This window comes from Durio zibethinus, chromosome 6, assembly GCF_047325235.1.
Source record: "Durio zibethinus cultivar Kanyao isolate XHJ-2024 chromosome 6, ASM4732523v1, whole genome shotgun sequence".
NCBI lineage: Eukaryota > Viridiplantae > Streptophyta > Magnoliopsida > Malvales > Malvaceae > Durio > Durio zibethinus.
In genome coordinates this window covers 32971336-32997894 of record NC_143167.1, presented here as the reverse complement: position 1 = coordinate 32997894, position 26559 = coordinate 32971336, and the positions used below count along the sequence as shown (strand labels likewise).

Genomic DNA, 26559 nt, shown 5'->3' with positions numbered 1-26559 from the left:
TGGCTACAACCAAGGTCAATTTCAACTCTGAAGTTTTTTTATTGGTATGAAAATTCTTCTTTATACTGTTTTAACCGTAAAGCGTATAGTCAGAAGCAAATTGTAGAGAAACAAACACTGATAACTTCGATGGTTTAACTTGTTTTTTTTCAAACAACACTAAAAGTCACTTATGTCTAGTTACAAGCAGCTTCCATTTGTCCAACAATTAGGAAACTTTAAAAACTTAAACGATCTATTCTTGGAAGGGTTGGCCGGCAGCCATCACCTGATTATTTGCACCCAATGGTCAACTCCACCACGCGGTTTACTGTCATTATTATTTCTTGAACTACGTCAATTAGGAAGCAAGCAAGCTTTGTTGCAGTTAATCTATTTTAGAAAATGGATCCTTGTCTCTGCATAGTATTCCGTTTCTTGTTGCAACTGATATGTGGACAAATATATAATATTATTTACTAGGATTAATTCGAAAAGATTAACAATCTCTTGAATATATATAAAGCTATCTTTAGGTAGACTGTTACGGGGAAACAACAGAAGAGAAAACTATCTTATATAATACATTGTCTTTTTTTCTATTTCGTTTATAATACATTGTCTTTTTTCTATTTCGTTTTTGGTACTAAGCATTCTGATATCAATATCATATCATGCGATTACTTTTTCTTTAGTTCAAGATTATAAAAAAAAAAAAATTCAATAAAATGTCATATACGCAAACTCAAAGAAACAATGCTAGAGATGAGGGGGAAAAAATCTCTTCATGGCATTATATCTCTGTTTACTAGTCCCGTTTCTTGAGATAACTAAATGACGAGAAATGAATCTTTAACTCCCCAGTCCCAGACGAACTGGAGCGCCTGTTTCGTTGATCCAAGTCCCTTGTAAGAAAGTTCCTACGGTAAATTTCATGGCTTCATCCTTGTTAATAACCTTGACGCCTGGCCATTTGACCCTGGCATCAGTTTTTGCTCCAGGTCCGTTATTGTTGTACTCGGCATAAAAAAGGGTGCTAAGTGCAAAGTTGCCTTCCCATTCTAGCCATCCAGCAGGGTCAATTAAATCCTCGATCTCTGATTCCATTACGATAGTCCTCGAGTACTCCTTCCAGGGCCTGCCTAGGTAACTCTTGAATTGGCTCTTAACCGAAGTAAATGAAACATCCGGTAAAATTTTACAGTTTTGTAGGACAATTCCTGTTGTTTCAAATTTGTCCTTCCTCCCCTGGGCAGTAACAATGTTCTTTTGGTTGTCCATGGGCTTCCTAACGTAAATCAAGCAGTTTTGGAACACAGCAGCTGCGTCACCAAAGATGAAATCTATGGTGCCAGCGACCACACAGCTTCTATAGAACTGGCGATGAGTTTGTGCGTATAAGGTGTCTTGGTATCCTTCAAAGCGACAATTGAGGAAAATTGCCCTATCAGCATCAACTCTCACAGCCACTGCTTGATGCTTCTCGGGCCCAGCAGTATTTCTGAATCCCATAGCTTGTGCCAAAAAGCCATCACCAGAAGCCACTGAAACAAAAACAAAATGTCCAATGACATTTCATCTACACATCAACGTGTCATTTGTTTGAAATTTCAGATTGGAATGAAAAAGGAGCCATATAATCTAAATGTTTTACTGTTACCATTTTATTTTCTTTGTTGATTTCTAAAATTTCACCTACTAGGATAGGAGAAGAAGTAAATTCATTTTTCTCTTCCATTGTCATTTCGTTCAATATTTCTGGATGACTGAAAATTAGCAAGTTCTTTGAATTATGAGTTGAGGATGGCCCCTCTACCGGAAATACTTGCAAGTGAACAAATTTTATTCAGAAAATTACCCATTTCAATTGAGGAAGATTTATCTCAAACTTGCATGCTATACCATATTAGTCCTATGGTAAAAGTCCTCTAGAATACTGAGTGAATAGTCATCATCAACTTACCAAAAGTTGCTGTCAGGTAAGTAGGAACTCCATCAACATAATTTTTGTTCCCAGTGACAATGGTCTTTTGTGATCCATCACCATAAATGGTAAGGTTTACCATTTTCTTTGTTACGTGTACAGTCTCCTCGTATATTCCTGCCCTAACAAAAATCACATACCTGCATTTTGAAAATGGAGAAATAGCTTGTCTCAATAAACATGTTCAAACAGAAAAGAATAATGCTGAAGTATGCTAGAAAATTAATGGAAATAATCATGTCAAAGTTTTTGTTCAATGATGGATCAATAAATTCATTTAACACATTAATATTCAATATTTAATACTTTTATAAAGAGGCAGAGTATACCTTCCATCATATTTTTCTGGCATGGCCGCAAGTGCTTCAGAAATTGTTTTGAATTTTCCGCTACCATCTTTTGCCACAATTACATTTGGTGTTGGCTTATCAGCATTTGCAGCCTTCAACATCCTGCGTTCTTCACGGTTTAACCAATTAGGAAGGCCATCCTTCCCCACTGAAGGAGAGTTAGATTCTAAAAGATGGCGGCTGGCCGTTGGCATCTCCATCACCGAAGAAACGTATGAAGAGAATTCTCTAGACATGGCAAGGGAATTGCTGGTGAGCTCCTGGCTAGAGTTCAGGGTACTCTTGAAATCTGTCTTCAATTTTCCATCAGGGAAGCTATCAATGCACGTTTCTTGGTAAGAAATTACAGCACTTAACCAATTGTCCAATTCACCGTGGGATAATAGGTTCCCTATATCTTTATCTCCTACTTTAGCAATAGAAGTCTTTAATTCTTCCTTGGCATTTGCCATGACTTCTTTACAAACATTAAACGCCTTTTTCTCCTCTGGAGAGTTGAATTGAAATGAGCTGGCTTTGCTAAAGGCCTTATCAAGCTCTTCAGCTGTTGCTGAGATTGAAGACTTGAGAAGATCTTTGGGTTGAGCCGTGGAAGAGTGCTCTTTCACTGCCTTCTTGAGGGTGTTCTCGCATGATTCCTTGTAAGAGGTACCATTGCAAATAGTTTTTATGAGCTTTTCTGACCGTGACACCTGGTTAGTAGATGGAGCTTGGTGTGTTTTATTGTTGCCAACAGTCTCTTGTTCTTTTTTATTACTAGAGACAACAACAAAGATTCCGGCCGCAACTAGACCAATGATGACAAAGGTTGCTACCACGGCAATGGCAATCCTCTTTCTGAATTTCTGTTGTCTCTCAAGCCTTCGACGTTCGTGTATTATGTCAAAATCTTGGAAAACCATTTTTATATTGGCTCAAGGCAGAGGTCTCTCTGCCTTAGGTTCGAGCTAAGGCAGAGAGCGAAATCAAGAAATCCAATGAAAATATATATTCCTATAGCTCCTTCCTCTTCCTGATTGTTCTTTGGATTTAAGGTTCAATCTTAATGTCAGGCAAGTTACAAAAGGAGTCTGGACAGGAGAGCTTTCAGGCATTCTATTTAAAAGTTAGTTATATTTTCAAAAATGAATGATTGAAAATTTCTCTCTCCAAACCGCATTTCCCGTCAGTTCTTGTCCATATAGCTTTCGAAATTCCACCATTGAACTTAAAATGCTTATGACCGTATATAAATATTGCTGTTAAATTAGGTCCAATTATGGAAGGTTAATTCATTAGCTGACTTCATTGCTAAACATGGGCAAACTCTGCTTTTCTTTGTGGTTCTGATCAACCTATAACTAACTTGAGACTTTGTTACAATGGGAGTTTAGTGATTTAGTCTGGTCGGCACCTGCTAACAACACCAGAGATTCATAAACCTCTATAGCAGCTGAGCATATTAATAAATTCGTTGGTACCAAACTAGAAAAATGTTGGATGAATTACAGTCAATAGCCTTTTGTCTCCTATGAAGAAAGATTGGAGGGTTCAATGCATAAAGAAGGGGAAAGTAATATTGCAGATACGAAATGGGGAAGTTTGGACATCACTAGGAAACTCTTTTGATTTTGAGATTTCTATAAATCAATTATAAAGGCCATTGCCAATTGAGTAACATCCTATTTTTAGCAAGGTTGAATTTCACATGTGTATTGAATAACATGTATGAGTTGTTCAGCCACTGCTTCCAATGGAAGTCTTCTAATATGTTGAAGCTAATTTCCTTTCATTGTGTCTTTGAGTTAGTTTTGCTTTGGAAGCTGAATTATCAAATACTAATTCATGAAAAGCCTCATCGACAGAAAACCAGAAGGTTCTTATCGTTTTGGGGTTTAGGGTAAATTCCAAATCATAATTTATTTTTCCCTTCTCTCTTTTCTATCCAAAATCTTAAAATTTTTAGTACTTTTAGTACCATTTTTCTATTTTTTGCTCTGCTTAATCTCTCTTTAAAGTGCCTTTCAAATAGTTTCAAGCTAAAAAAAAGAAAAAAAAAAGTTTTCTCACATAGGCATGGGTAATGTGGCCCAAATTCTAGTTAATAATAATCAATCAAACCTAGCTAGAAGGCAATTTTTCCTGGAAAATAACTACATGATGGAAGGAAATCAAAGTGTGAAATCGTTAGAAATCGCATACCAATGTTCATGTTTCCATATATAGTGAATCGTAACAATCCGGTAGTCTGAAATGTTGCGCAATGGGCTTCACTGACCCTGCTATATTCCTTTTTGGGCTCTGGAGTCCAAACGAAGATGACGAGGGCCTATCAAGTATGGAGAGTGACGGCCATCATGGGGTGGAAACAGGATGGATCGCTACTGTCGAAGAAACTCAGCAAGTAGCAACGGCTGCACAAAGCCAACAGGTGAACAAAGAACATGTTGTGTTGCGTCCATTTAGGTGCAAAAGGACAGCTGGTAGACTTAAAAATTGATATGTTGAAGACCACGTGTTAGACCAAAACAAACGTAGAACAGGGAAAAGATCTTGAGGCCTTGGGTCCGGAAATCACCAAGTGCCCACCATTGTTAATCCTTTTTCGAAATTATTATCAGCTTTTTACTCAAGGAAAGCATCTCAGAATCTTACCGACAGATATTTATAGTGACATCTTCGAGGAAATCGTTTTGATAATTTTACAAAATTTTTGAAAGATAAAAAAACGACAGCCATACGTAATTTTGGTTCCTATGTTCTATTATGTTCACCAGCAGTAGCACCCCAAGAAGAAAATTTTAAGCTAATTCAAAACAATGTAAAGTTCAACAAAATCGCCATGGACATTTCTGCTTGGCAGTTTGCACTTTCGACTGTTTAACAGTACAATTTAAACTCTGAAGACTGGAAACCTACTAGTACATGACAAGACTCGGGATCCATTTGGATTTCTCCTGTAAAGTAAAGTTCTCTTAGCTACCTTCAATATCTTTCACGATCTTCTTGTAGGCCCCTTGGCTAGAGTCTCATTACAATATTATTAGAAATAGACTAGAATGACCAAAACGGCCGTTATATTTTTGCTCAAATCTCAAATCCCATCATCATATGGAAATGAAGTGGAATCCAGCCAGGCTCCACCAGTAATAAACTCAGAGACAGTAAAATTATTGGCGTCATCATAATCCATTATGTGATAGCCAGGCCAAGCAACTCGATTATCCGTTCCCGAACCTGGCCCATAATTATTGTACTCCCCGTAATAAAGGGTGTCTACGCCTTGATCGTTAGACCACTTAGTCCAGCCGGTAGGATCGATAAAATCATCAATGAAGGATTCAAGATAAACTGTTGTGGAGTACAGCCTCCATGGCCTTCCAAGGTAGCTTTTAACGTTGCTTGAACTCTCATACAGTTCATCTGTGGCAAGAATCGAACAACTCTGTATCGAAATTCCAGTGTTCTCATATGGCGACTCTCGAGATTGAGCTGTAATTACTGTAAACTGACCTGGCATTGGCATTCTGGAGATTATGTTGCATGCCTGGAAAACCACAGCAGCATTCCCAAATATATAATCTATGGTCCCAGATATGTCACATTCACGGTAAAATTGTCGAAAGGAGTGGGCACATAAGGTATCCTGGTAACCATTGATTGTGCACCTGTACAGTGCTGCGAAGTCTGCGTTTACTCTTAATGCAACTGCTTGCTGCTTCTCTGGCCCTGCTCTGTTCTCAAAGGTCAGGTCCCGAGCCAAAAAGCCTTCACCTGATACCGCTGCAACATAAAGTTACAAAAACTATGAGTTAAAATTAGAATTATGAATCATAATTTCAAATATTTTAAGCCTCATGATGGATTCCATATACAAAACCAAAGTATTTTTTAGTATTATTACTACTAATATATCATAATTTCACCAAGAGCTAGGAGTTTTGAACATTACCAACAGTCGCAGATCTGAAAGTGGTCCAGCCATCGACAAAACTTCTGTTACCCGTAATGAAAGTGACATCACTTCCATCCCCAAGCAGAACAATATTGGTTTTGTAGGTTGGGATTTCCACATTCTCTTCATAAATCCCTTCTCTAACATAGATTACTATTCTATCATTACTATTATTTGGAGCAAAGTTTATAGCATGCGTGATGGTACTGAAATTTCCAGTTCCATCGGTAGCTACAGTAAGCACTTCACTCGGATCGTATTCATCATCAGTGCTTTGCAAAATCCGGCGAGCTTTTCTTGACAACCAGCTTGGAAATCCCAGGAGCCGACGATTTCGATGGCCTTTTTTATTAGGACCTAACTTAGGAAGCATTGCAAGAGAGTTACTGACATGCTCGTAAGTACTAAACAAAGATTTCACTAAAGTAGGTTTCAATGGACCAGAAGCAGAATCTAATCCTTCTAAACATGTATCCTTGTTTGTGAGAGCTGCACTCAGATAAGCTCTCGCATCATCTAGCTTCCGTGAATCACCTGCTTGGATTCTGGATATTGACTTTTTCAAGGAAGATAGTGTGATTTGGTGGAGGTCCTTGCAGTCTTGCATAGTTCCTCTTTGTTTTTCAACAATATTAGCACTTCCAGCATTAGAGAATAGATTGGTTAGCTTTCCAGCTTCAGATAACGCACTGTGGAGCGTTTGAAGTAGGTAGTTAACTCTATTGGGACTGACATCTATTGAAATGGAAAGCTTCAATGAATCAAAACAAGCATCTGGGTATGGAGTGGTTTGGCAAAAACTTCGTATGGAAGATAGATTGGAGTTTAGAGATGATGTTGAAGAAGTGTTTAGAGCAAACGTTGAAGAGAAGCACACAGTAAAGAGGAGGATTGACAATTTTGAAATGGAAGAAGCCATCGAAAGCTGAGGCAGAAGCTGAGAAGATTTTCTTAATTTATAGGCCTAGGAGATCAAACAAGGCTCATTGCTGATTGCTTTTAAAGATACCGTCTTCGGGAACGTATGTTGCACGAATTTTTGTTTGGATTAGTATTGCATGTGACTCTGTACTAAGAATTCGATCTTAATTACGGTGGTTTGTGGAAATTTCTAAATTATGTAGTAAAGAATACGCGGAACTAAGATAGACAGCAATTTGCCTGGTGTCCTGTCTCCCGGGGTCAAGTTTCCTTTCTTCTTTCCCTTCTTCACAGGAAATTTGAGAGAAAAAGTCAGTCTTGCATATTTTGTATTTTACCAATTTGGATTGAGGGACAATGGAGCGGCATCAATCCACGGAAATTGTTAATTATTTTCTTCGCGCGTTTTTTTTTCTTTAATTTTTTATATAATAAAAAACTTTAAAATATTTTTAGATTATGATATATTTATTATCTTATATGATCTCATAATTATTATTATATTAATAATTTTTAATTAAGTCAAATAATAAAATATTTTATAAACATGTATTGATGAATTTTTTAGCTATTGCATCTCATAAAAATATTACATTTCATAAATTCAAAAAATATATTTATTTATATTTAATCATTCATCAAAATTTTAAAAAAATTTTATATTAAAAGAAATATGTACAACTTACTTGAAAAAATAATAATTTTAAAAAAATTACGAAAAAATTGTAATATGAATAGGTTTTTTTACTAAATTTTTAATATTAATAAAAAAATAAATATAATAATTTTTTATAAAAATAAAATTTTTTCAACTTTTCTTTTCTTAGTTTTTTTTCTAAATTAGGATACTAAAAAAATAAAAATTACAAAAAAAATATTTAATTTTTACTTTTTTTTAATTAAAAATTTATAAAAAAAAAAAAACTTTTTTATTTTCATTATTTTTCTTTATTTTCTTTTTCTTTCCTTCCCCTTCCCTCAATCTAAATATAATGTAACGTGATTTGAGAAGATTTTTTGGATTTTTCCCTAAAGTCAATTGCGTTTAACTTTTGTCCCTGCATATGAAAAAAAGAGTTAGCATGCTTAGTTTGTTTATCAACATTTTCTAACCTTCTTAGCTGGGGCATTTGTTTTCTTTAATACTTCGTGTCTTAAATTTTTCCTAAAGCCAGGAAATTAAATTGATGATAAAATAATGAATTGTCTAATGGGATAACGTAGATCGATTCTTTGGTGAGTAATGAATGCAAATCAGATATCTTTAGCTGACATAAGAAAGATAAAAGGGTCTGATTATGAAATGCTAGGCATTAACATTTTCCAAAGCTCAAATACTTGAAAGTTCAAACCGACCGGAGAAAAAAAAAATTCTACGCAAAACTTAGCACCATTGCGTTATGAAAAAAAGAGGCCATTTGATTGCTTTTTATACCCCAAATCCTGCTGTGTATTTAACGCCAGTTGACGGTAACACAAGTTTCCTTCAATGAATTGAGCCACTGTAAAATTAATAGCTTGAGCAGAGTCATTTAATGCATGGTAGCCAGGCCACTTAACTCTGCCACCAAGCCCAGCCCCTGGCCCAAAGTTCATGTACTCCGCATAGTACAATGTGCTCAAAGCAAAATCTTGATTCCACTCAAGCCACCCTTGAGGCATTATAGCATTACTAATGTAGGTTTGCATGATAATAGTTCTTGAATACTGCTTCCAGGGTCTGCCAAGGTATGTAGGAGTGGAGTTAACGAAAGGTAACAAATCTGTATCAGCTGAGATATTGCAGAATTGAATGGAGAAGCCCGAAGGTTCATTCGGGTCTTTGCGCCCTTGCGCGGTGATCGTGTTTTTCTGGTTTGATAGGCCTTTCTTGGCTTGGATTTGACAGTTCTGGAAGACCACAGTGGCATCACCAAATATGAAATCCACAGTGCCAGTGATCTTACATTCCCGGAAAAATTGACGCATTGTGTGAGTATAGAGTGAATCTTGGTAGCCCCTAATTGCACATCGGAAAAAAACTGATAGGTCAGAGTCGGATCTCAATGCTACTGCTTGATGTTTCTCGGGCCCAGCTGTGTTCTCAAATGTTATATCTCTTGCTATGAATCCTCTTCCACTTACAGCTGCATATTTTAGGACAAAATATTCGATGCATATCAGAACAAAAACAATAAATAAAAAAAATATGATTAGTACACCATAACTCTATCAAGATTCTTACATGTGTCCTCTAGAAATAACAGGTTGACAAAGAAGTGCAGAATCACAAACTCAAAATCGTTCTAAATACTGTATACCAAGCTGCATGTAGAGGCAGGAGATAGATCTCTTTCCTTTGTAAAATTAATTGTTGTCTCATCTCAAGCAAGTTAGATGGAGAAACACGTTTTATCATTTATTATTTTGAATACTGAAAGTGAAAAGTAAGTAAAGCCTAGGGGCTAACATCTTACATACTTCCCATACAAACCATGGAGGGTACGGGTTCTTGGGATGTCATATTGAACTATGCCAACTCTAACACTCAAAAAATGCGAGACAACCTCCTTAACAAGAACCATTGATATATGTACAGACTAATTAAATGAAATGAGCCTAGACTACCTAGCTGTAGTAAATAATGACGCCAACCCATGTCCTTAAGGAGGTTTACTAGTTGAGCCATGGGAGCAGAGAATCAACCCCTGTATTGAATTTTCAGTGGAGATTTTATGATCATGCATTTATGCTTTAATGGGCGGCAAGGGATGCTCAAGGTTTAAGAACTTAATAGATTCAACCGATAAAACTAAGTCCATTAAAAGTAATTTACTCTACTACTTACCAAAGGTTGCTGATCGAAATGTGGTCCAACCATCAATGAAGCTTCGATTTCCAGATACCACTGTGACATCCATTCCATCACCAACGATCATAAGGTTCCATTTTTTCTTCTTAATTTCCACATTCTCTTTATATAAACCCTTCTTAATGTAAATGACGTATCTGCTCATGTTGTAGTCGGGTGCTGCGGACACAGCATCCATTATGCTAGTAAAATTTCCAGTCCCATCTGCTGCAACCACAACATCAGCTGATACCCCGTTGGCTTGTAACAATTTTCTATCCTCCCTTTTGAACCATGATGGATATTGGTTCTTATTTGTAAGTTTCTTGCCAGGATGACCCCCACTAGCGCCACCTCCACCACCTTTTAGACCACCATTCCTGGTACCACCATTGGACCGGGAACCGGCACCAGGGTGCACCTTGGTCAGAAGATCGCTGACCAGTGAAGTGACTTGGTTAAGGCTCCCTGCTACTACTGTTTTGGCCATGCCACTTGTACCCTCAAAGCCGTCAATACATGTCTCCTGATTAGCCATTGCAGCACTCAGCCATGTCCTCAAATCAGAAGTTAGATCACCAGTGCTGTTATTTTTACCTGCAAATAAGTAAATCATATATAAGAGATTAAGTGGAAATGAAGTAAAAGGCAGATGTAGTTAGCTAATAAAGTAGAGATTACAGTTAAACTAGCCACCAAAAAGTTGCAGGTAATTACATGCTTTCATATAATAATTTAGTTAAAACACCAAAGGGAGAAAAAGTGATTGAAAACCATATGCTTCCATATGTTTTAAACTTTTTCAAGGAAAACGGTGAGATGTATAAGAAAAGCAAAAGGAATAAGGATAGGGAGCTAAAATAAAGTACCATTAGGGTGCTGGGAAGCAGAAATAGCCCAGCTTAACTCGTCAGCAGAAAAATCTAGCAGATCAAGGCAATCGGAAATGGCATTAGTAAGTCGAAAATCACCAAAAAAGTTGCCGAACTGAGAAACAATAGAGGTCACTTTTCTTATAACATCAATGGTGGTCCTTAAAGAGCCTACAAACTCGGCTGCTGGAACATTTAAACACCCAGCCACCAGAAAATCATTGCTATCGGCATACGAGCTGTTGCACAAACAAAGAGCAACCAAGAAGACCAAAAAATACAATGACCGTGTGGAGAAATTTGGCATGTTTTAGGGAAATAAAGACGGTGATATTTGCCAAAAAGAATGAAGATATTTACTTAGAAATAAAAAAAGAAGATTATCATATATGTAGCGAAGAAGAGAGAGAGAGAGAGAGAGAGAGAGATGTAATGATTTTATGGAGAAAAGAGGGAGGGGAGTGGGGAGGCAATAAGGCTATGGGAGTATTATAGTTAGATGGGAGGGTGAAGGAATTAAAGAGGAGGGGTGGAGTCGTGGAGATGAGTCTGACTGGTGACTTCAAGTGACATGAGCCATTGCTTCAGTTACAGTGTTGGGTGTCGTCTATTCTATTTATCCTTGTGTCGGTGAAAAAAACTGAGGGTATTTTTTTTTCTATCAATGCTTAAAAATATCCAAACGAGGGGCATCAATACATCTAGTCCTGTGTGCCTGCCCATTGCTCAAGGTTTACCATTATATTTTTTACTCCATCAGTCTCTCTTGCCTTTATCTTTTTAAAGTTTGTATCAAGTATCAACCATTTAATTAGAGATGTTGAATATAATTGACAAAATGTTTTGGACTCTAATTTCCTCTTTCTTCCACATTTTTTCACATTTTCCAATGGTAAAAATTTTCTAAATTAAAAAAAAAAAACCCTTAATTTCAATTGTTGATCTATGATAGCTCCGGGACCCGTGGCATCTTCATCTTGGCTATGAAGGAAGAGGGAGAGAGTAAGGGAGGCCATGCATATGTTGAATACAGCTTAGCCTTTTTCCTTTCAAGGATTAATTATTGTAACGTACTGTCACTCTAAAATTACTTGTTTTCCACACCTAGATTTCAGTATATTATTGGATTGTCGTGTTAAAGCTTGTAGCAATAACTGATAAGAAAAACCATTGAATGACAAATTGTTTTCCTGTTATTTCATTAAAAAAACCCACGTGCGTCTTTTATTCCTTTTTAAGTAATTCATCTCAAATTAATGGACCATAGAAATAGAGGGGATTAAGATATTCAATTGAACAAGAGATTCCATCATGGCGTGTTTTGGGTCCAGCCTTGTAGATGAGCTTATTGAAGAAGCAGAAGTTGCGTGTATGGTTTTTGAAATTTTTTAAAATTTTAATTTATATGGGAAACAATTTTAATTTTTTTAGATGAAATTATAAATCAAACTTTCTTTAAAAAGTTAATTTTAATAATAAATATTTAATGAATTTTTTTTACAATCTCACTTTATTCTATACTAATTTACAAATTTGTAAAAAATATTATATTATTTTACCTTATTTTTTATATTATCAAAATTTCTTATTTATTTTATTTTTGTTTTAGTTATAAAAAAATCATTTTATTTTATGCATTTACTTCACGTAAAAAATTGTAATTTAATTTGATATAGTTGATTATCGTTTTTTTTTTCTTTATTTAAAGCATACTAACAAAAAGTTTCCAAAATTCTACAACATTTATTTATTAAGTTTGTTAAATGTGATTTTAATTTTTTTAAAATAATTTTAAAGTAATTCTATTGGATTAACACTTTTTATAAAAGCTCTTGTTAGGCCCATAATTTCAAATAATTAATCGACAAACACAACATAACAATTGTAATTAACTTTATCAATAAGTTATTGATTCAATTTATTAATATTTATTTTTTTTTTAAAAAAGATATTGAGTTCGAGTCTTGTTGATTGTTATTTGTTGAAATTATCTTAAATACACGACTTATAATCATTTATCTTAAATTATAAGATATAACATATTTTATTTTTAGATAGAAACTAAACAACTTATCTACTCCAATTTTTTTGAACAAAAAAAAAATTGTAATTGACCTAATTATTGCATTCCATAGAAGAAAAAAAAAGCTTCTTATACCCTCTTAACAACTTCTTCTTTCCAAAACTGTTAAAAACTTCGTTAAGTCTTTTTCAAGCCTTTTCGTATATATATATAGAAACCACAAACAAGAAAACTTCTTCGTTTTTTTTTGTTTTAAACCATTATCTATTTCCTTAGAATTTTCCTTTTTATTCCTTAATTTACAAGATAATGCTTTGGACCATAAAGATTTATTTGGTACAATCCAAATTAAACAATTCATATCTAAGTGTTTCTATTCGTCCTAACTTTTGTCATATAACGGAATTAAGAAAAATCTAAAATACAAAGATAAATTCAATTTTATATGCATAAATTTATAAAAGGTTTTTACACTGAAATATTTGACCACCCTTTAATTTCCACAACTGAAAGAATCCTTTTGCAGTCATGTGTGAAAAAACCAAAAAAACATAACATTTTAAGAAGAAAAAATTTATATAAAACAGTTACTTACATCAACATATGTTCTTCCATTCAAATCATGCTATTTAATTATATTATTAAAAAAATATTTATTTATTATACATCACATATAATAATTAAATAGTAAGTATTTATATATTTTAATTGATTTATACACATAATGTGTAATAAATAATTAGTTTTTTAATAATATAATTATGTTATACAGTTTGAATGAAAGATATGTGTGAATAATTTTTTCATGCACAGTTCTTTCTCTTCTAAGAATATATAGAAGACCCGAAGTGTGGCATCAATGCTTCTTTTTCAAAAGCAATAAAGAGAAGGTATGTCTTTGCTTTAAAGAGGGAGACGCAAAAACGCGTTTTACAGCTTGCTTCGTTAGCGACTCTTTCCTTCTTTTGGAGAATAAGATATAAAAGCATACACGGTCTCCTCTGTCTCTTGCGAAAAATCCACCAAATTGTAGGCCGCACATCATATTCTTTCTTTTTCATTATACATTTAAAGCATTAGTTTTCAGTTTATCATCCCTTCACACTTACTCCTTCGAATTGGGGACCATTAATTGCTTACCCCTTGATCATCTTCGACAACTTTTGATCTTTTTTTCATGAGCATGGATTCATCAATCAATCTAATCTTCCAAACTTTGATAGAAGAATTTAATTTGTGTTTTGATGTAATCTTTTCCCATTTAAATTATTATTCTTGGTGTTTCAAGAAGTATATAGCAAAAGCATTTGACCATAACTTGTAGGGGGCCCATTGTCTAGATACAAGCACACCGACTTGAGGAAAGTGCCAATTTCACTTTGGTTTATCAAATCTTTAGCTTTCCGTTTGCCCGATTTTTCAAAGGGTCTTTTACGTAGACATTGCTCGCTCATTTTGCATGACAGTGCAAATCCCAAACTAAATCACAGCCTCTTATAACTTTTGAGTTTGGGCAGCTCGGCTTTCAACATGGCAATGCTTGGAACAATTTCTAGTTTTGTACTACTACGTTTCGAATATGGAAGACGTCCAACAAGGTTCGGTAGCCGCCACTCTTACTGTTCACGAATTGTTCCGTATGTCATTCACTATTCGAACTCGTTTACCTTAAGATTTTATAAATACAGGTTCGCTTCTCATTCGGCTTGATCCTTTCATCTTGTTGCTGGCTTTAAACCTATTAGATACAGGGCGGCGTTGAAATTTGAGAGGAATCACCAGTTAACGCGAGGCTAGAAGATAAAGTCAATAATAAAGAGAAAATGAGTGAATTTAACGTATCCAACATCCGAGAATGGGTTGCTGATTAATCTACAAACATTAGGCCCAAAGACCTATTTTTACAACCAAATGATGATGACTTCGATTAATATATTTCAAATTTTCAATTAATTATAGCTCCAACATGCATGTGATTCTTTTCAAAGTGAACAATAACATCATTATCTTTAGAATTATAAAAAAATAAAAAATTGAATGAGATTGAAAAGAAAATAATATCTTATTTTTCATAAAATATAAAAAGATGATAATTAATTTACTAGAATGACGAGAGAACATTCAATAATTAAATTAATACTATGATATAGAGACAACTAAAAATAATGAAGTCTATGTAAAAATGCAACATTTAACATTGTTATTCCTTTATGGGAGAGTCAACATCTTATTTTTCTTTTATCATTTGCCCTTAAACTTGCCAAATGTATCCTAAAAAATCCATATAAATACAAAACATGAAATGGGCAAAGGAAGTATATGAAATTAGGACAGTCTGATTGTGACTCAATGGAGATGACAAGGATAATTTTTTATAGACAGCGTTTGGTATTATTTTTAAAATTATTGTAATAATTTAATTATTATGGTGATAAAATCAATAAAATGATTTGATCACCAATAATCTTAGATTATTAATTTTTATACAATATTATAAATCACAGGTATTTTTAATTTATTGTGTTTGATATTATATGAAAAAATAAATTATATAGTACAAAATATCCAAAATAACCTCATTAAATCAATAATTTATAAAATAGTTAAAATGATATTTTATAGAAAACTACATAATATATATCAATTTTGATAAAAATAATTTTTAAAAATTTATTAAATAAATTCATTATATTTTCTAATCAATATCAATTTATAATATAAAACTTTTTAAAAATAAGCTATTAAAAAAATATTTTTTTAAAATTTTTATTGGCCAATTTCTTAGAAAGCATTTGGTTCGCGAAATCATAAATTTCGAAAGAAAGTGTGATCCCAGAAAAAATATGATACCCGAGGTTTTCTTCAATTTTCAAGTCATCTTGTATTCAGATTTACTCATTTAATTATAAAGAATCCACATATGTTAAATCTTAAATAATTACTATAATCTCTTTTATATATATGATAGCTGTTAACAATTTAAAAAATATAAAGAGAATATTTAAAGCATTTTTGGTTCAAAAATATCTTAAATAATTTTCTTTAAAATATACTAGCATATTTTTAAGGCGTTTTTAGACAAAAAAATGCTTTAAATAATACCCCTCAATTTTGAATAGGCTTATTTAAGACTTTTTTTTTTTATAAAAATGCTTTAAATAATTAATTTTAAAATGTATTAGTGGATTTTTTTAAGGCTTTTTTAGTCTAAAAATACATTAAATAATGCCCTTCAAAAAATTGAAAGAGATTATTTGAAGTATTTTTAGTTATTTAAGGTATTTTTTTGTCTACAAATACCTTAAATAATACCTTTTAATTTTGAAAGGGTTTTATTTTAAGGTATTTTGAATAAAAAAAACTTTAAATAATCACTTTCATTACTTATAGAATTTAAGAGCTAAAATATAAAAAAATTGAAGTAGTTTAATCAGTTAGAGCATATCACTATTAACTATAAGGTCATAGGTTTAATCTATCCCTTTAGCATTTTGATGATTAAATAATGGATTATTTAAGGCTTTTTTATAATCTTATGGCTAATAGTTATATGCTCTAACCGACTGAACAACTTCAGTATTTTTATAATTTATCTCTTAAATCTTATAAATAATGAAATATATTATTTAAGGTATTTTTTATCTAAAAACACCTTAAATATAGTCATTTCAAAATTGAAGGGTATTATTTAAGATGTTTTTAGACTAAAAATACCTTAAAAAATGCGTTGATACATTTTAAAATGGATTATTTAAGATATTTTTAGATAAAAAAATCTTAAATAATACCCTTCAAAATTGAAGGGTATTATTTAAGTTGTTTTTTGTCTAAAAAATACCTTAAATAATTTCTTTCAAAAAATAAAAAAAAAGTAACAACTATTTTACAAATTTTTGTATCGATCAAATTTAAAAATAATGTTGCTTCTCCATCCTCAGGAATTCTAAAATATCACAAAGAAATATGAGTTTTTTATTTCATGACTTTAGGTACTGTTAAGAATCTATTAGTTTTTCTCATAATCAAATTATCTTGAATCAAATATTAAAATAAAATACTCAAATAGTAAGATTAAAAAATATATATAAATTTTCTCGAACCAAACACTCCATTAAAATAATATTAACGAAATTTTTTACGATGATAAATTAGTTAAAAAATAATATTAAAAATTATTTTCTCATAGTGATAATTTTTTTTCATCGTTTAGGCTAAAAATCAAATCATTCAAAATTAACTCATTTTTCAAGATAATGATTTTATCATCTCAATGATTTAAAATCACCATGTAAGATTTTTAAATTACTATCAAATAATGTGATGTAATTACTGAATACAAAATCACTATAATTTTTAAATAAATCACTTCATACCAAGCATTCTCCGAATGAATTAATTTTTGAATGATTAAAACCTTCTCACTTTACTTTTTTTTCTGTATTTATTTGATTTGGTTGTGTTAGGTGAGCAGAGGCTGTCCAATAATTAAGAAGAATTAAGAGGCAAGAAAGTTAAATGGCATGTTACATTTTGCACATATACCATTAGGGCCCAAGTACGTAGTTCATGCACATGGTGTTGGACGACCTGATGGACATGGACCCTGCCGTCCTAATCAAGTCCTCTCCGGACACAGACATTGATAGCCATAGGCCAGACTGGAATGAGCAGAACTTTTGTATGAAGTCATTCCTTGGATTTCAAGATTATATATGGCCCATATTTCCAAATAAAAAAAGAAGATTATCAATGGCCCATATATCCATCCTAGGCCCGACTTGGTAAGTCATTAGTTTGGGACTTAACGTGGCCGGTGTGTTGTGCTGTTAGCGTGTCGCAGTCGACAATGACCCCACCACAGCAGCAATGGATAACTCAGATGACAAAATAATTTGAAAATATCATAACCTTATAGCTTTGATTTTGTTGTTTGTGTCACTTTTGAATAAAAAAATTATCCATGGCCCATATTTCCAAATAAAAAAGAAGATTATCCATGGCCCACATATCCATCCTAGGCCCGACTTGGTAAGTCATTAATTTACGACGGTTAACGTGCCGGTGTGTTGTGCTGTTAGCGTCTCGCAGTCGACGATGACACCACCACAGCTGTACTATAAGTCAAAGGATAAAATAATTTGAAAAATGTCATAACCTTATAGTTTTGATTACGTTGTTTGTATCATTTTTGAAAAAAAAATTTTTCACGTTATTATTGTCACTTTCTTTAATTAATTGCTACGTCAGAAGTCACACTGATTGAGAGATACTATTGTATCTGAACACTTTATATACCTCTTTTAAAGGGCGACATTTAACAAAGAAACCGTTTACAATAGAATGATAAAAGAAGGTTGTTAGTTTCAGGATGAAGGGCAGCATGCTTGGAAATGGAGTGGTCGGGATACTGGCTGAGACTTCAAATAAGTGGGAAAGAAGGGCTCCTTTGACCCCGTCACACTGTGCTCGACTTCTGAACCGTTGCTGCAGGGATAACACTGGAGTGACTCGCATAATCGTGCAGCCATCCACTAAACGGATCTACCATGATAAACTGTATAAAGACGTTGGCTGTGAAATATCAGACGACTTATCTGAATGCGGCCTTATACTGGGCATCAAAAAGCCTAGGGTAATGCTAAGTTCTTGTCCCTCTATTACTTTCTCTATATTTTACTGTCACATTTGAATTCTAACGTATTAAAAAAAACGAAAATGTTTCAAGATTCTAACTCCAAAACTCGTAACATATTTAAATTTGGTTTAAAAACTATACCTAGGTACTTGTGTTTTCCTTTTTTTATTGTTTGAACATGGGAAGTTAAGCAGATCATAGATTTGTTCACTGCTGGTGCAGTTGGAGATGATTCTTCCTGATAGAGCTTATGCCTTCTTCTCACACACTCACAAGGCACAGAAGGAAAACATGCCCTTGTTGGACAAGGTACTTCACTTATAATTCATGAACATGCCAGCGGGAATATCAATTAATTAGTAGTTCTATATATATATATATGTGTGTGTGTTTATATGTAAAGTCTTACTTCTATTGCCCTCTCTCTGTGGTTATAGATCCTGGCTGAAAGGGTGACATTATTTGACTATGAGCTTGTCGATGGGGACAATGGGAAGAGACTAATTGCTTTTGGAAAATTCGCTGGAAGAGTAGCTTTAATCGACTTATTAAGAGGATTAGGACAGCGTAATTAAGCTTATTTCTACTCACAATTTATTTTCCCCGTCCCTGATCCTGTTTGTTCCTGTCCAATTTCAAAGGGGCTTTTACCTGAAGCATTGCTTGCACATATATGTTGTTCATTTTCCAGTTGATTGCTATAAAAAAAATAATAATAAAACTGCCAAACCTGATTTCAAGGTTCTTAACAATTTATAGGGTATTTAAATCTTGGGTACTCAACGCCCTTCCTGTCATTGGGTGCATCTTACATGTATCTTCATTGGCTGCTGCCAAGGCAGCTGTAATTTATGTGGGAGAAGAGATTGCAAAACATGGGCTGCCGTCAGGAATCTGTCCTCTCGTCTTTGTTTTTACTGGTTCTGGAAAAGGTATTCTAATTTCTAAACGTTGCATTTCACTGTTATGTATTAATAACTTGTTACATAACATAGAAATTTGTAGAGCTTGAATTGTGGCTAATATATATACTTGATCATCTTAAATATCATCATAATTATTCAGGACAAAAAACATTAACAAACTATCTTGAAAATTCAAATTCCATTGTATTCTCAAGTTCTGAGTATTAGTTAGAGATAATTTTTGGTTTTTCTGATAATTTCTTCCTTACTTTTGAAAGCTATTTTGTTTTTAATCTTTTCCATTTCTTAAATTTTAAGATAAGATCAACTTAAAATCAATCGATTATAAATAAATAATTTTATTATATTTATATACCCAAGATATTTCAATAATTTAATTTAACCGATATGGGATATTATTTTTCTCCAATACTTGATTTTATCCTTTGATTGTTACTTTTTCTATTTGTGTTGTATTTTGCTTTTCAAAGTTTTCTAAACAATAAGAACAAAATAATAAAATGCAAAGAGTATAATTGATTAAAAAAAAGCAATTAGTTAATAAAATGTAGCACATGTAATGAATTTAAAATTAGTATTATTGTTATATGTTCATTTAATAAGAAATTTATGTATTAATTTTATTATTCAAAATACTTTTCAAAGGAATTTAATTTGTACAACATAAAATTTTGTTTAGCGTGTCTTACTTTCGTTTATAATCTGATTATTTGTACAAAATATAATATTGATTTTGCCTTTTTCCCCTTTTATCTACTACGGATCATATTGCTTTTACTTTTTCCCTGCAGGATCTCTTGGGGCACAGGAGATATTTAAGCTTCTTCCTCACACTTTTGTTGATCCAAGCAAACTTCCACGCCTATTTGAAAAAGTATGCCTTAGTTTGAACATGATTTTCTATTAAGATTTTTCTTGGTTATGGGGTTTAGTTACTCTGATCAAGTGATCAGATTAAATCACTTAGTCTTTCATATTTCGTAAGATCAATTATATATAGATATGATTTCTAGTATATATCTCTTCTAGAATTTACAATAGCTGTGAATATGGAGACAACTTTTCAATTTGGAGATTGACTTTTTGATGTTTCTAAGAGCTAATTGATTCATTCTTCTCATAGATTGGTACTTGCTAGTTTTCTCTAATTTTCTTATTTGAATATATTATACCCAACGGCATCCTTTAAGTTATATTCCTTATGGTTAGGCCAAGGATCGAACTCAACCTGTTCAGGCATCAGATAGAGTCTTCGAAGTATATGGTTGTGTGGTGAATTGTCAAGACATGGTTGAGCACAAAGACAGTCCTAAAGTATTTGATAAGGTAACCCTGATTTTGTATTCTGGTTTTGTTGGTTTTGGTGTTCTCTTTTGTTAGCCAAACATCCAATGATATGCCTACAACCATGTGTCTGTTAATAGAATATTGAATTTTTAGTTCCGATGATTAAAGTTCAATCTTTGATAACATCAAATACCAAAAAAGAAGTCCAATGATATATCCATATGTTTCATGACATGCCCTTTGAAAGTTCTTATACTACAATATACTTAAAATTTTCATTTTATAAAGGAAATGGATCATTTTAAATCCATGTTCAACTGCTCTGTTCTCCTAATTTTCCAAGTTTGATGAATATAATTCAACTAATTAGTGGAATTTATAGTTTTTTGCTTTCTATTTCATTTGGTTTCCTTCTCTTTTTTTCTCCTACTTTCAGGCTGACTATTATGCACATCCAGAATGCTACAAGCCTGTTTTCCATGAAAGAATTGCACCATATGTATCAGTTCTTGGTATGTAGCACCTTTTAAATTTTTATCACTAAGCTTTTAGTTTGATCATCTAATTTCCATCTCTGCCCATTGTACTTCAATCAAACATCAATTTAATTTTTTAACTTTCTAATCACCTGGATGCTTAAATGGCAAAACCTTATTTTATTTCTTGCAATGTCATAGCCAAAGCTTTCATATCCTTCATTTTTTATGCATATAATAGTGGGGAGCTTTTGATTAATGAATATGTAATTTTATGAACTCTCTGGCAGTTAATTGCATTTATTGGGAGAAAAGATTTCCCAGGTTGTTGAGCACCCAGCAACTTCAAGATATTGTGAGGAAAGGATGCCCCCTTGTTGCAATCTCAGATTTAACTTGTGATATGGGAGGCTCAATTGAGATTGTTAACCAAACCACATCAATTGATTCACCTTTCTTTAGGTATTATCTTCATAAGTTGCTTCGTAGTGATCTCTTATCGGTGTTAATAATTTACAATTTTCAGATATGATGCCAATTCCCATTCATACCACAATGACATGGAGGAAAATGGCGTGATATGTTCAGTAGTAGACAATCTTCCAACAGAGTTTGCAAAAGAGGTCCAATATTCTCATCCTTAGCATTTTTATCTTACTAGTGAACTTTATCTTACTAGTGAACTTCTGTTTCTAATCTATGTCAGAGTCTAAAAAATATCTGACTGATTATGCTTGTGGTTGCATTTTAACATCCCACTTTGATTGTGGCAAGGCTTCCGAACATTTTGGAGAACTCCTGTTACAGTTCATTGACGGCCTAGCTTCAACAGCAGACATATCCAAGTTGCCTGATACGCTCAAGAAAGCTTGTATAGCCCATGGAGGAGCCCTCACCTCCTTATATGAATATATTCCTAGTATGAGAGAGTCTAACTGAGAGCAGGCTTTTGGTCTCCTTTTCCATGGGTTCTCGTTGGATGTGTCAACTTCTAGCATCTCGTTCGCCAATTCATGTTTAGTTCGTTAATAAATTACTCTCTTTATTTCAAGATAGTAGAAAAATAGTTCTTTGATGTGATCTCCAATTAGTAATTGATAGTACTAATTCTGATAATTTTTCCTAGATTGAATGCATATGAATAATTGAATTGCCCTGTTTGACGTTCCAGCACCAGGCCCAGTGTTCTGCTACTCATTAAATGTCAATGTGTGTAGTGCGAAATCTCTAAATTTAATTTGTGCAATTGAAGTTTGAAAAGCAAGAAACAAGTGACCGTATTTTGATTAATTTAGAGCGTATATCCCATTCATGCAAATAGATAGGACAGTGGTAGCCAGGCCAGATTAGCGAGTCAGGCACGGTGTCATGAGCCAACCTTGTATAAGGCCATGATCGGGACTTAGGTTGTCATGAGCCACCCATGTATAGGGCTATGGCCGGGTAGACCCCTTGTGTTAGGAAAAGTGTCCCCATTTCAAACATTGTAACGGTTACTGGTAGCATAGCTCTAAAATCTCTAAGGCTCTTTAGGGGGGGTGAGCCGGCAGGGTATTGTTGGGCTGTCTCACCAGGTGCTATGCGAGCTTAGGCCACCCACCATGGGCTGCCCCCCTGGCCCTGGTGATGGTGGGAGGTCCCGATGTATGATTCCCGATTTTAATGAAATTCACTTCGATTGAATGCCCGATTGTTGCCTCGATGTGTTTCTTTTCTTTCTCGATGTGAATGTGCCTTGTTGTGTGTATGGATGGGATTGATATTGATATATTGTGCCTTATTGTGAATACTTGAGACTAACCATGGTTTATGGTTATTTGTTCAGATCTCGATCTATTGAGGGCTGACTTGGGTGGAAGCGTCCATTCAAGTGCCACGCGGGCTAGTGCTTGTTGAGAGAAAGCTTAGTCTGTGACACGTGGTATCAGAGCACGGTTGAGAAGTGCTAGAGAAATGGATGAGATGGCCACAAGTGGTGGACCGGATCATCAGCAGAGAATTGAGGAACTTGAGGCCGCGATGGCCGCAATGAAAACTCATATGGTGACAAAAGATCGAGTGAGGGAGATCGAGACAACCCAGCGGGAGTTGTCCGATACTCTCCACAATGTGAGCGAAAAGGCTAGAAATGCCTTGAACATTCTCCACAAGGAGTTTGAGGAGCTCAGGGCCCAGATGAGCATCCTACAAATGGCGGTGGCCAGTTCGGGTTCGAGCTCGACGGACAGGGGACAAAGGCCCAAAGTGCCGGAACCTCAGTGCTATGAGGGGGCAAGGGATGCTAAGGAACTTGAGAATTTTCTGTTTGACATGGAACAATACTTCCGAGCTGTACACACAAGTTCAGAGGAAGACAAGGTGACAATGGCATCGATGTACCTCGTAGGGGATGCCAAGTTGTGGTGGCGCTCCAAGTTTGTCGATGACGAGTGCCCGATTAAGACTTGGACGGAGCTGAAGCGTGAACTGAAAAACCAGTTTTTTTCGGAGAATGTGGATTATATGGCTCGAAAGAGACTTCGAGAGTTGGTGCAAACCGGAACGGTGCGAGAGTTCGTGAGGAACTTTTCTACCCTGATGCTGGATATTAGGGACATGTTCGAAAAGGACAAGTTATTCCATTTTATTGAGGGCCTCAAGCCGTGGGCGAGGACAGAGCTACAGAGGCAAAGAGTGCAAGATGTGGCGACGGCCATGGCTGCAGCGGAACGTCTTCATGATTTTAATGATGGTTCGCTAAAACGAAAGAACCCTCCACCAACTGGCAGTAGCTCTAATCTTGGGAGTGGGGGAAAGATAACTAGGTTGGACCGACCCTTCAGTTGGGGATCAGACAGGAGGTCTTTTGGGCGAGATAGCACCCAGCCTAGGACAAACAACGCAGGGATTTTCAAGCCTAGGCAACCGCTTGCTTGCTTTCTTTGCAAGGGGCCGCATCGAGTGGCTGAGTGCCCGCACCGAGGAGCCCTTAATGCCTTAAGGACCTCATCCCAAGAGTCTACAAAAACACCCGAGAGCGTTGAAGAAGCTGAAGAGGAGCCAGCCAGGATGGGCTCAATAAGGTTCCTCAGTGCTCTTCGCACCCAATTGAACACTATAAAGAAAGAGCAAAGCAGATGCTTGATGTACGTGAACTTGACGATCAATGGGAAAGCCACCAAGGCCATGGTGGATACAGGTGCAACCGACACTTTCATCACACCAGAAGAAGTAAAAAGGTGTGGTCTTCAGATTAGTAAAGACTATGGGCGAATGAAGGCGGTCAATTCACCAGCCTTTGCAATCAGTGGAAGCTCGAAAAGTGTGACAACCCAATTGGAGCCATGGGAAGGGAAGGTAGACTTCACAGTCTCCCCCATGGATGACTTTGATATCGTTCTAGGATTAGACTTCATGACGTTGGCTCAGGCGATCCCTATCCCCGCTGCTAGCTGCTTGTTGTTCTTGGGAGAACACCCATGCGTGGTGCCAGCCAATATCTTGCCAAAGAGTGGGAAGAAAATGATTTCGGCTTTGCAATTCAAGAAAGGGGTAAAGAGAGGGGAACCCTTTTTTGTGGCCATGCCGATCTACAAAGAAGGGTCGAAAGTAGAACCAATACCCAATGGCGTGAAGAAAGTGTTAGAAGAATTCAGAGAGGTGATGCCAGAGATGTTGCCCAAGGTTCTACCCCCTCGACGAGCAGTGGACCACGAAATTGAGCTCCTCCCAGGGGCAAAACCCCCTGCTAGAGCTCCATATCGCATTGCCCCACCAGAGTTGGCCGAGCTGAGAAAACAGTTGGATGAGCTTCTACAAGTCGGGTTTATCCGACCATCAAAGGCTCCTTTCGGAGCGCCAGTGCTATTCCAGAAAAAGCATGATGGGAGCTTGCGCTTATGTGTCGACTACAGGGCTTTGAACAAAGTCACCGTAAGAAACAAATATCCTATCCCGCTCATAGCAAACTTGTTTGATCAATTGAGCGGGGCCAAGTACTTCTCCAAACTGGACCTGAGATCGGGATACCATCAGGTCAGAATCCTCGAGGGAGATGAGCCGAAGACCACTTGTGTAACACGGTATGATGCATTTGAATTCCTTGTTATGCCTTTTGGACTAACCAATGCTCCTGCCACATTTTGTACACTGATGAATCAGGTGTTTCATGACTACCTAGACAAGTTTGTAGTCATTTATTTAGATGATATAGTGGTATATAGCTCCACGTTGGAAGAACATCAAGAACACCTGCGTCAGGTATTTCAAAGGTTACAGGACCACCAGTTATATGTAAAAAGGGAGAAGTGTGCATTCGCTCAGACCCAAATCCATTTTCTCGATCACATTGTCGAACGTGGCCACATCCGAATGGACATGGAAAAGGTCAGGGCCATCAAAGAGTGGACGATACCGAAGAATGTTAGTGAGCTCCGCTCCTTTTTGGGACTAGCCAACTATTATAGAAGGTTTGTAGAAGGGTACTCTCGTAAGACCACGGCCCTCACGGAGCAACTGAAGAAGGAACATAAATGGTGTTGGACGAACGAGTGCCAAGAGGCCTTTGAGGGATTGAAGAATGCTATTATGAAGGATCCCATCTTAGCTCTCCCTGATATTGGAAAGCCTTTTGAAGTCCAGACGGATGCATCCGATTTTGCTATTGGAGGTGTGCTTTTCCAACAACATCACCCGGTAGCATTCGAAAGTAGGAAGCTGAATGAAGCTGAATGAAGCTGAAAGGAAATATATAGCCCAGGAGAAAGAGCTCCTTGCGGTGGTTCATTGCTTGAGGACTTGGCAGCATTACTTGTTGGGTGCGCACTTTGTCGTAAAGACAGACAACACAGCCGTTAGCCACTTTCTCACCCAACCAAGACTCACGGCGAAACAAGCGAGGTGGCAGGAATTTTTAGCTGAGTTTGACTTTTGTTTTGAGCATACCGCGGGAAAGACTAATCAAGTGGCGGATGCCTTGAGCAGGCGGCCAGAGTTAGCGGCCTTCAGAAGAATGGCCCCAATGGCGGCTAGCAGAGCCACTACAGGCATCCATAAGTTGATTGGAGATCATTTAGGGAAAGAGCCGCAAGCCTGTGCCATTTTGAAGCTAGTGGAAGAAGGGAAGTCCAAACATTTCTGAAAAGAAAATGGGGTCTTGTGGACCAAGGGACCTCGAGTCTTTGTGCCAAGAGCAGGAGGTCTGAGACAGATGCTGATGAGGGAGTGTCATGACACCCCATAGGCGGGACATCCAGGCTGGCAGCGCACGTTGGCGTTATTGAAACAAGGATATTATTGGCCACAAATGCGACAAGATGTGATGGAATATACGAAGACTTGCCTCATTTGCCAACAAGACAAAG

General features: G+C 35.6%; 3 protein-coding genes and 1 pseudogene across 4 annotated transcripts; 1 reads left to right on the top strand and 3 right to left on the bottom strand.

Annotated features, from left to right (window-relative positions):
- Positions 1 to 158: 158 nt before the first annotated feature.
- On the bottom strand, positions 159 to 4476 carry LOC111286059 (putative pectinesterase/pectinesterase inhibitor 45). Its single transcript, XM_022875831.2, has 3 exons — positions 2293 to 4476; positions 1943 to 2103; positions 159 to 1523 (listed from the first exon to the last, which is right to left on the bottom strand). Exons 1-3 carry the CDS (start codon positions 3213 to 3215, stop codon positions 832 to 834), a joined length of 1776 nt encoding a protein of 591 aa, XP_022731566.1. The 5' UTR covers positions 3216 to 4476; the 3' UTR covers positions 159 to 831.
- A 596-nt stretch (positions 4477 to 5072) lies between these two features.
- LOC111285569 (putative pectinesterase/pectinesterase inhibitor 12) lies at positions 5073 to 7493 on the bottom strand. The gene is made up of 2 exons (XM_022875080.2): positions 6245 to 7493; positions 5073 to 6075 (listed from the first exon to the last, which is right to left on the bottom strand). Exons 1-2 carry the CDS (start codon positions 7164 to 7166, stop codon positions 5387 to 5389), a joined length of 1611 nt encoding a protein of 536 aa, XP_022730815.2. The 5' UTR covers positions 7167 to 7493; the 3' UTR covers positions 5073 to 5386.
- Positions 7494 to 8442: 949 nt separating this feature from the next.
- On the bottom strand, positions 8443 to 11333 carry LOC111286079 (pectinesterase/pectinesterase inhibitor PPE8B-like). The gene is given in 4 exon segments (XM_022875865.2): positions 8443 to 8644; positions 8647 to 9294; positions 9996 to 10595; positions 10868 to 11333. Coding segments are annotated over 4 exon segments (1605 nt in total). The 5' UTR covers positions 11178 to 11333; the 3' UTR covers positions 8443 to 8597.
- Positions 11334 to 18191: 6858 nt separating this feature from the next.
- LOC111285465 (alpha-aminoadipic semialdehyde synthase-like) lies at positions 18192 to 22386 on the top strand (annotated as a pseudogene). Its single transcript, XR_016343195.1, has 10 exons — positions 18192 to 18525; positions 18751 to 18837; positions 18966 to 19095; positions 19288 to 19460; positions 20246 to 20328; positions 20664 to 20780; positions 21178 to 21253; positions 21508 to 21679; positions 21744 to 21840; positions 21992 to 22386. The product of XR_016343195.1 is annotated as an alpha-aminoadipic semialdehyde synthase-like (transcript).
- The last annotated feature ends 4173 nt before the right edge of the window (positions 22387 to 26559 follow it).

Bases quoted from the DNA above. Each gene is read 5' to 3' on its own strand.
- LOC111286059 (XM_022875831.2), bottom strand. From the start codon at position 3,215: ATGGTTTTCCAAGATTTTGACATAATACACGAACGTCGAAGGCTTGAG. The intron at 2,104-2,292 runs GTATACTCTGCC...TTCAAAATGCAG, and splicing joins CCAGAAAAATATGATGGAAG to GTATGTGATTTTTGTTAGGG. The intron at 1,524-1,942 runs GTAAGTTGATGA...TTTTTGTTTCAG, and splicing joins TTACCTGACAGCAACTTTTG to TGGCTTCTGGTGATGGCTTT.
- LOC111285569 (XM_022875080.2), bottom strand. From the start codon at position 7,166: ATGGCTTCTTCCATTTCAAAATTGTCAATCCTCCTCTTTACTGTGTGC. The intron at 6,076-6,244 runs GTAATGTTCAAA...TTTATGTTGCAG, and splicing joins TTTCAGATCTGCGACTGTTG to CGGTATCAGGTGAAGGCTTT.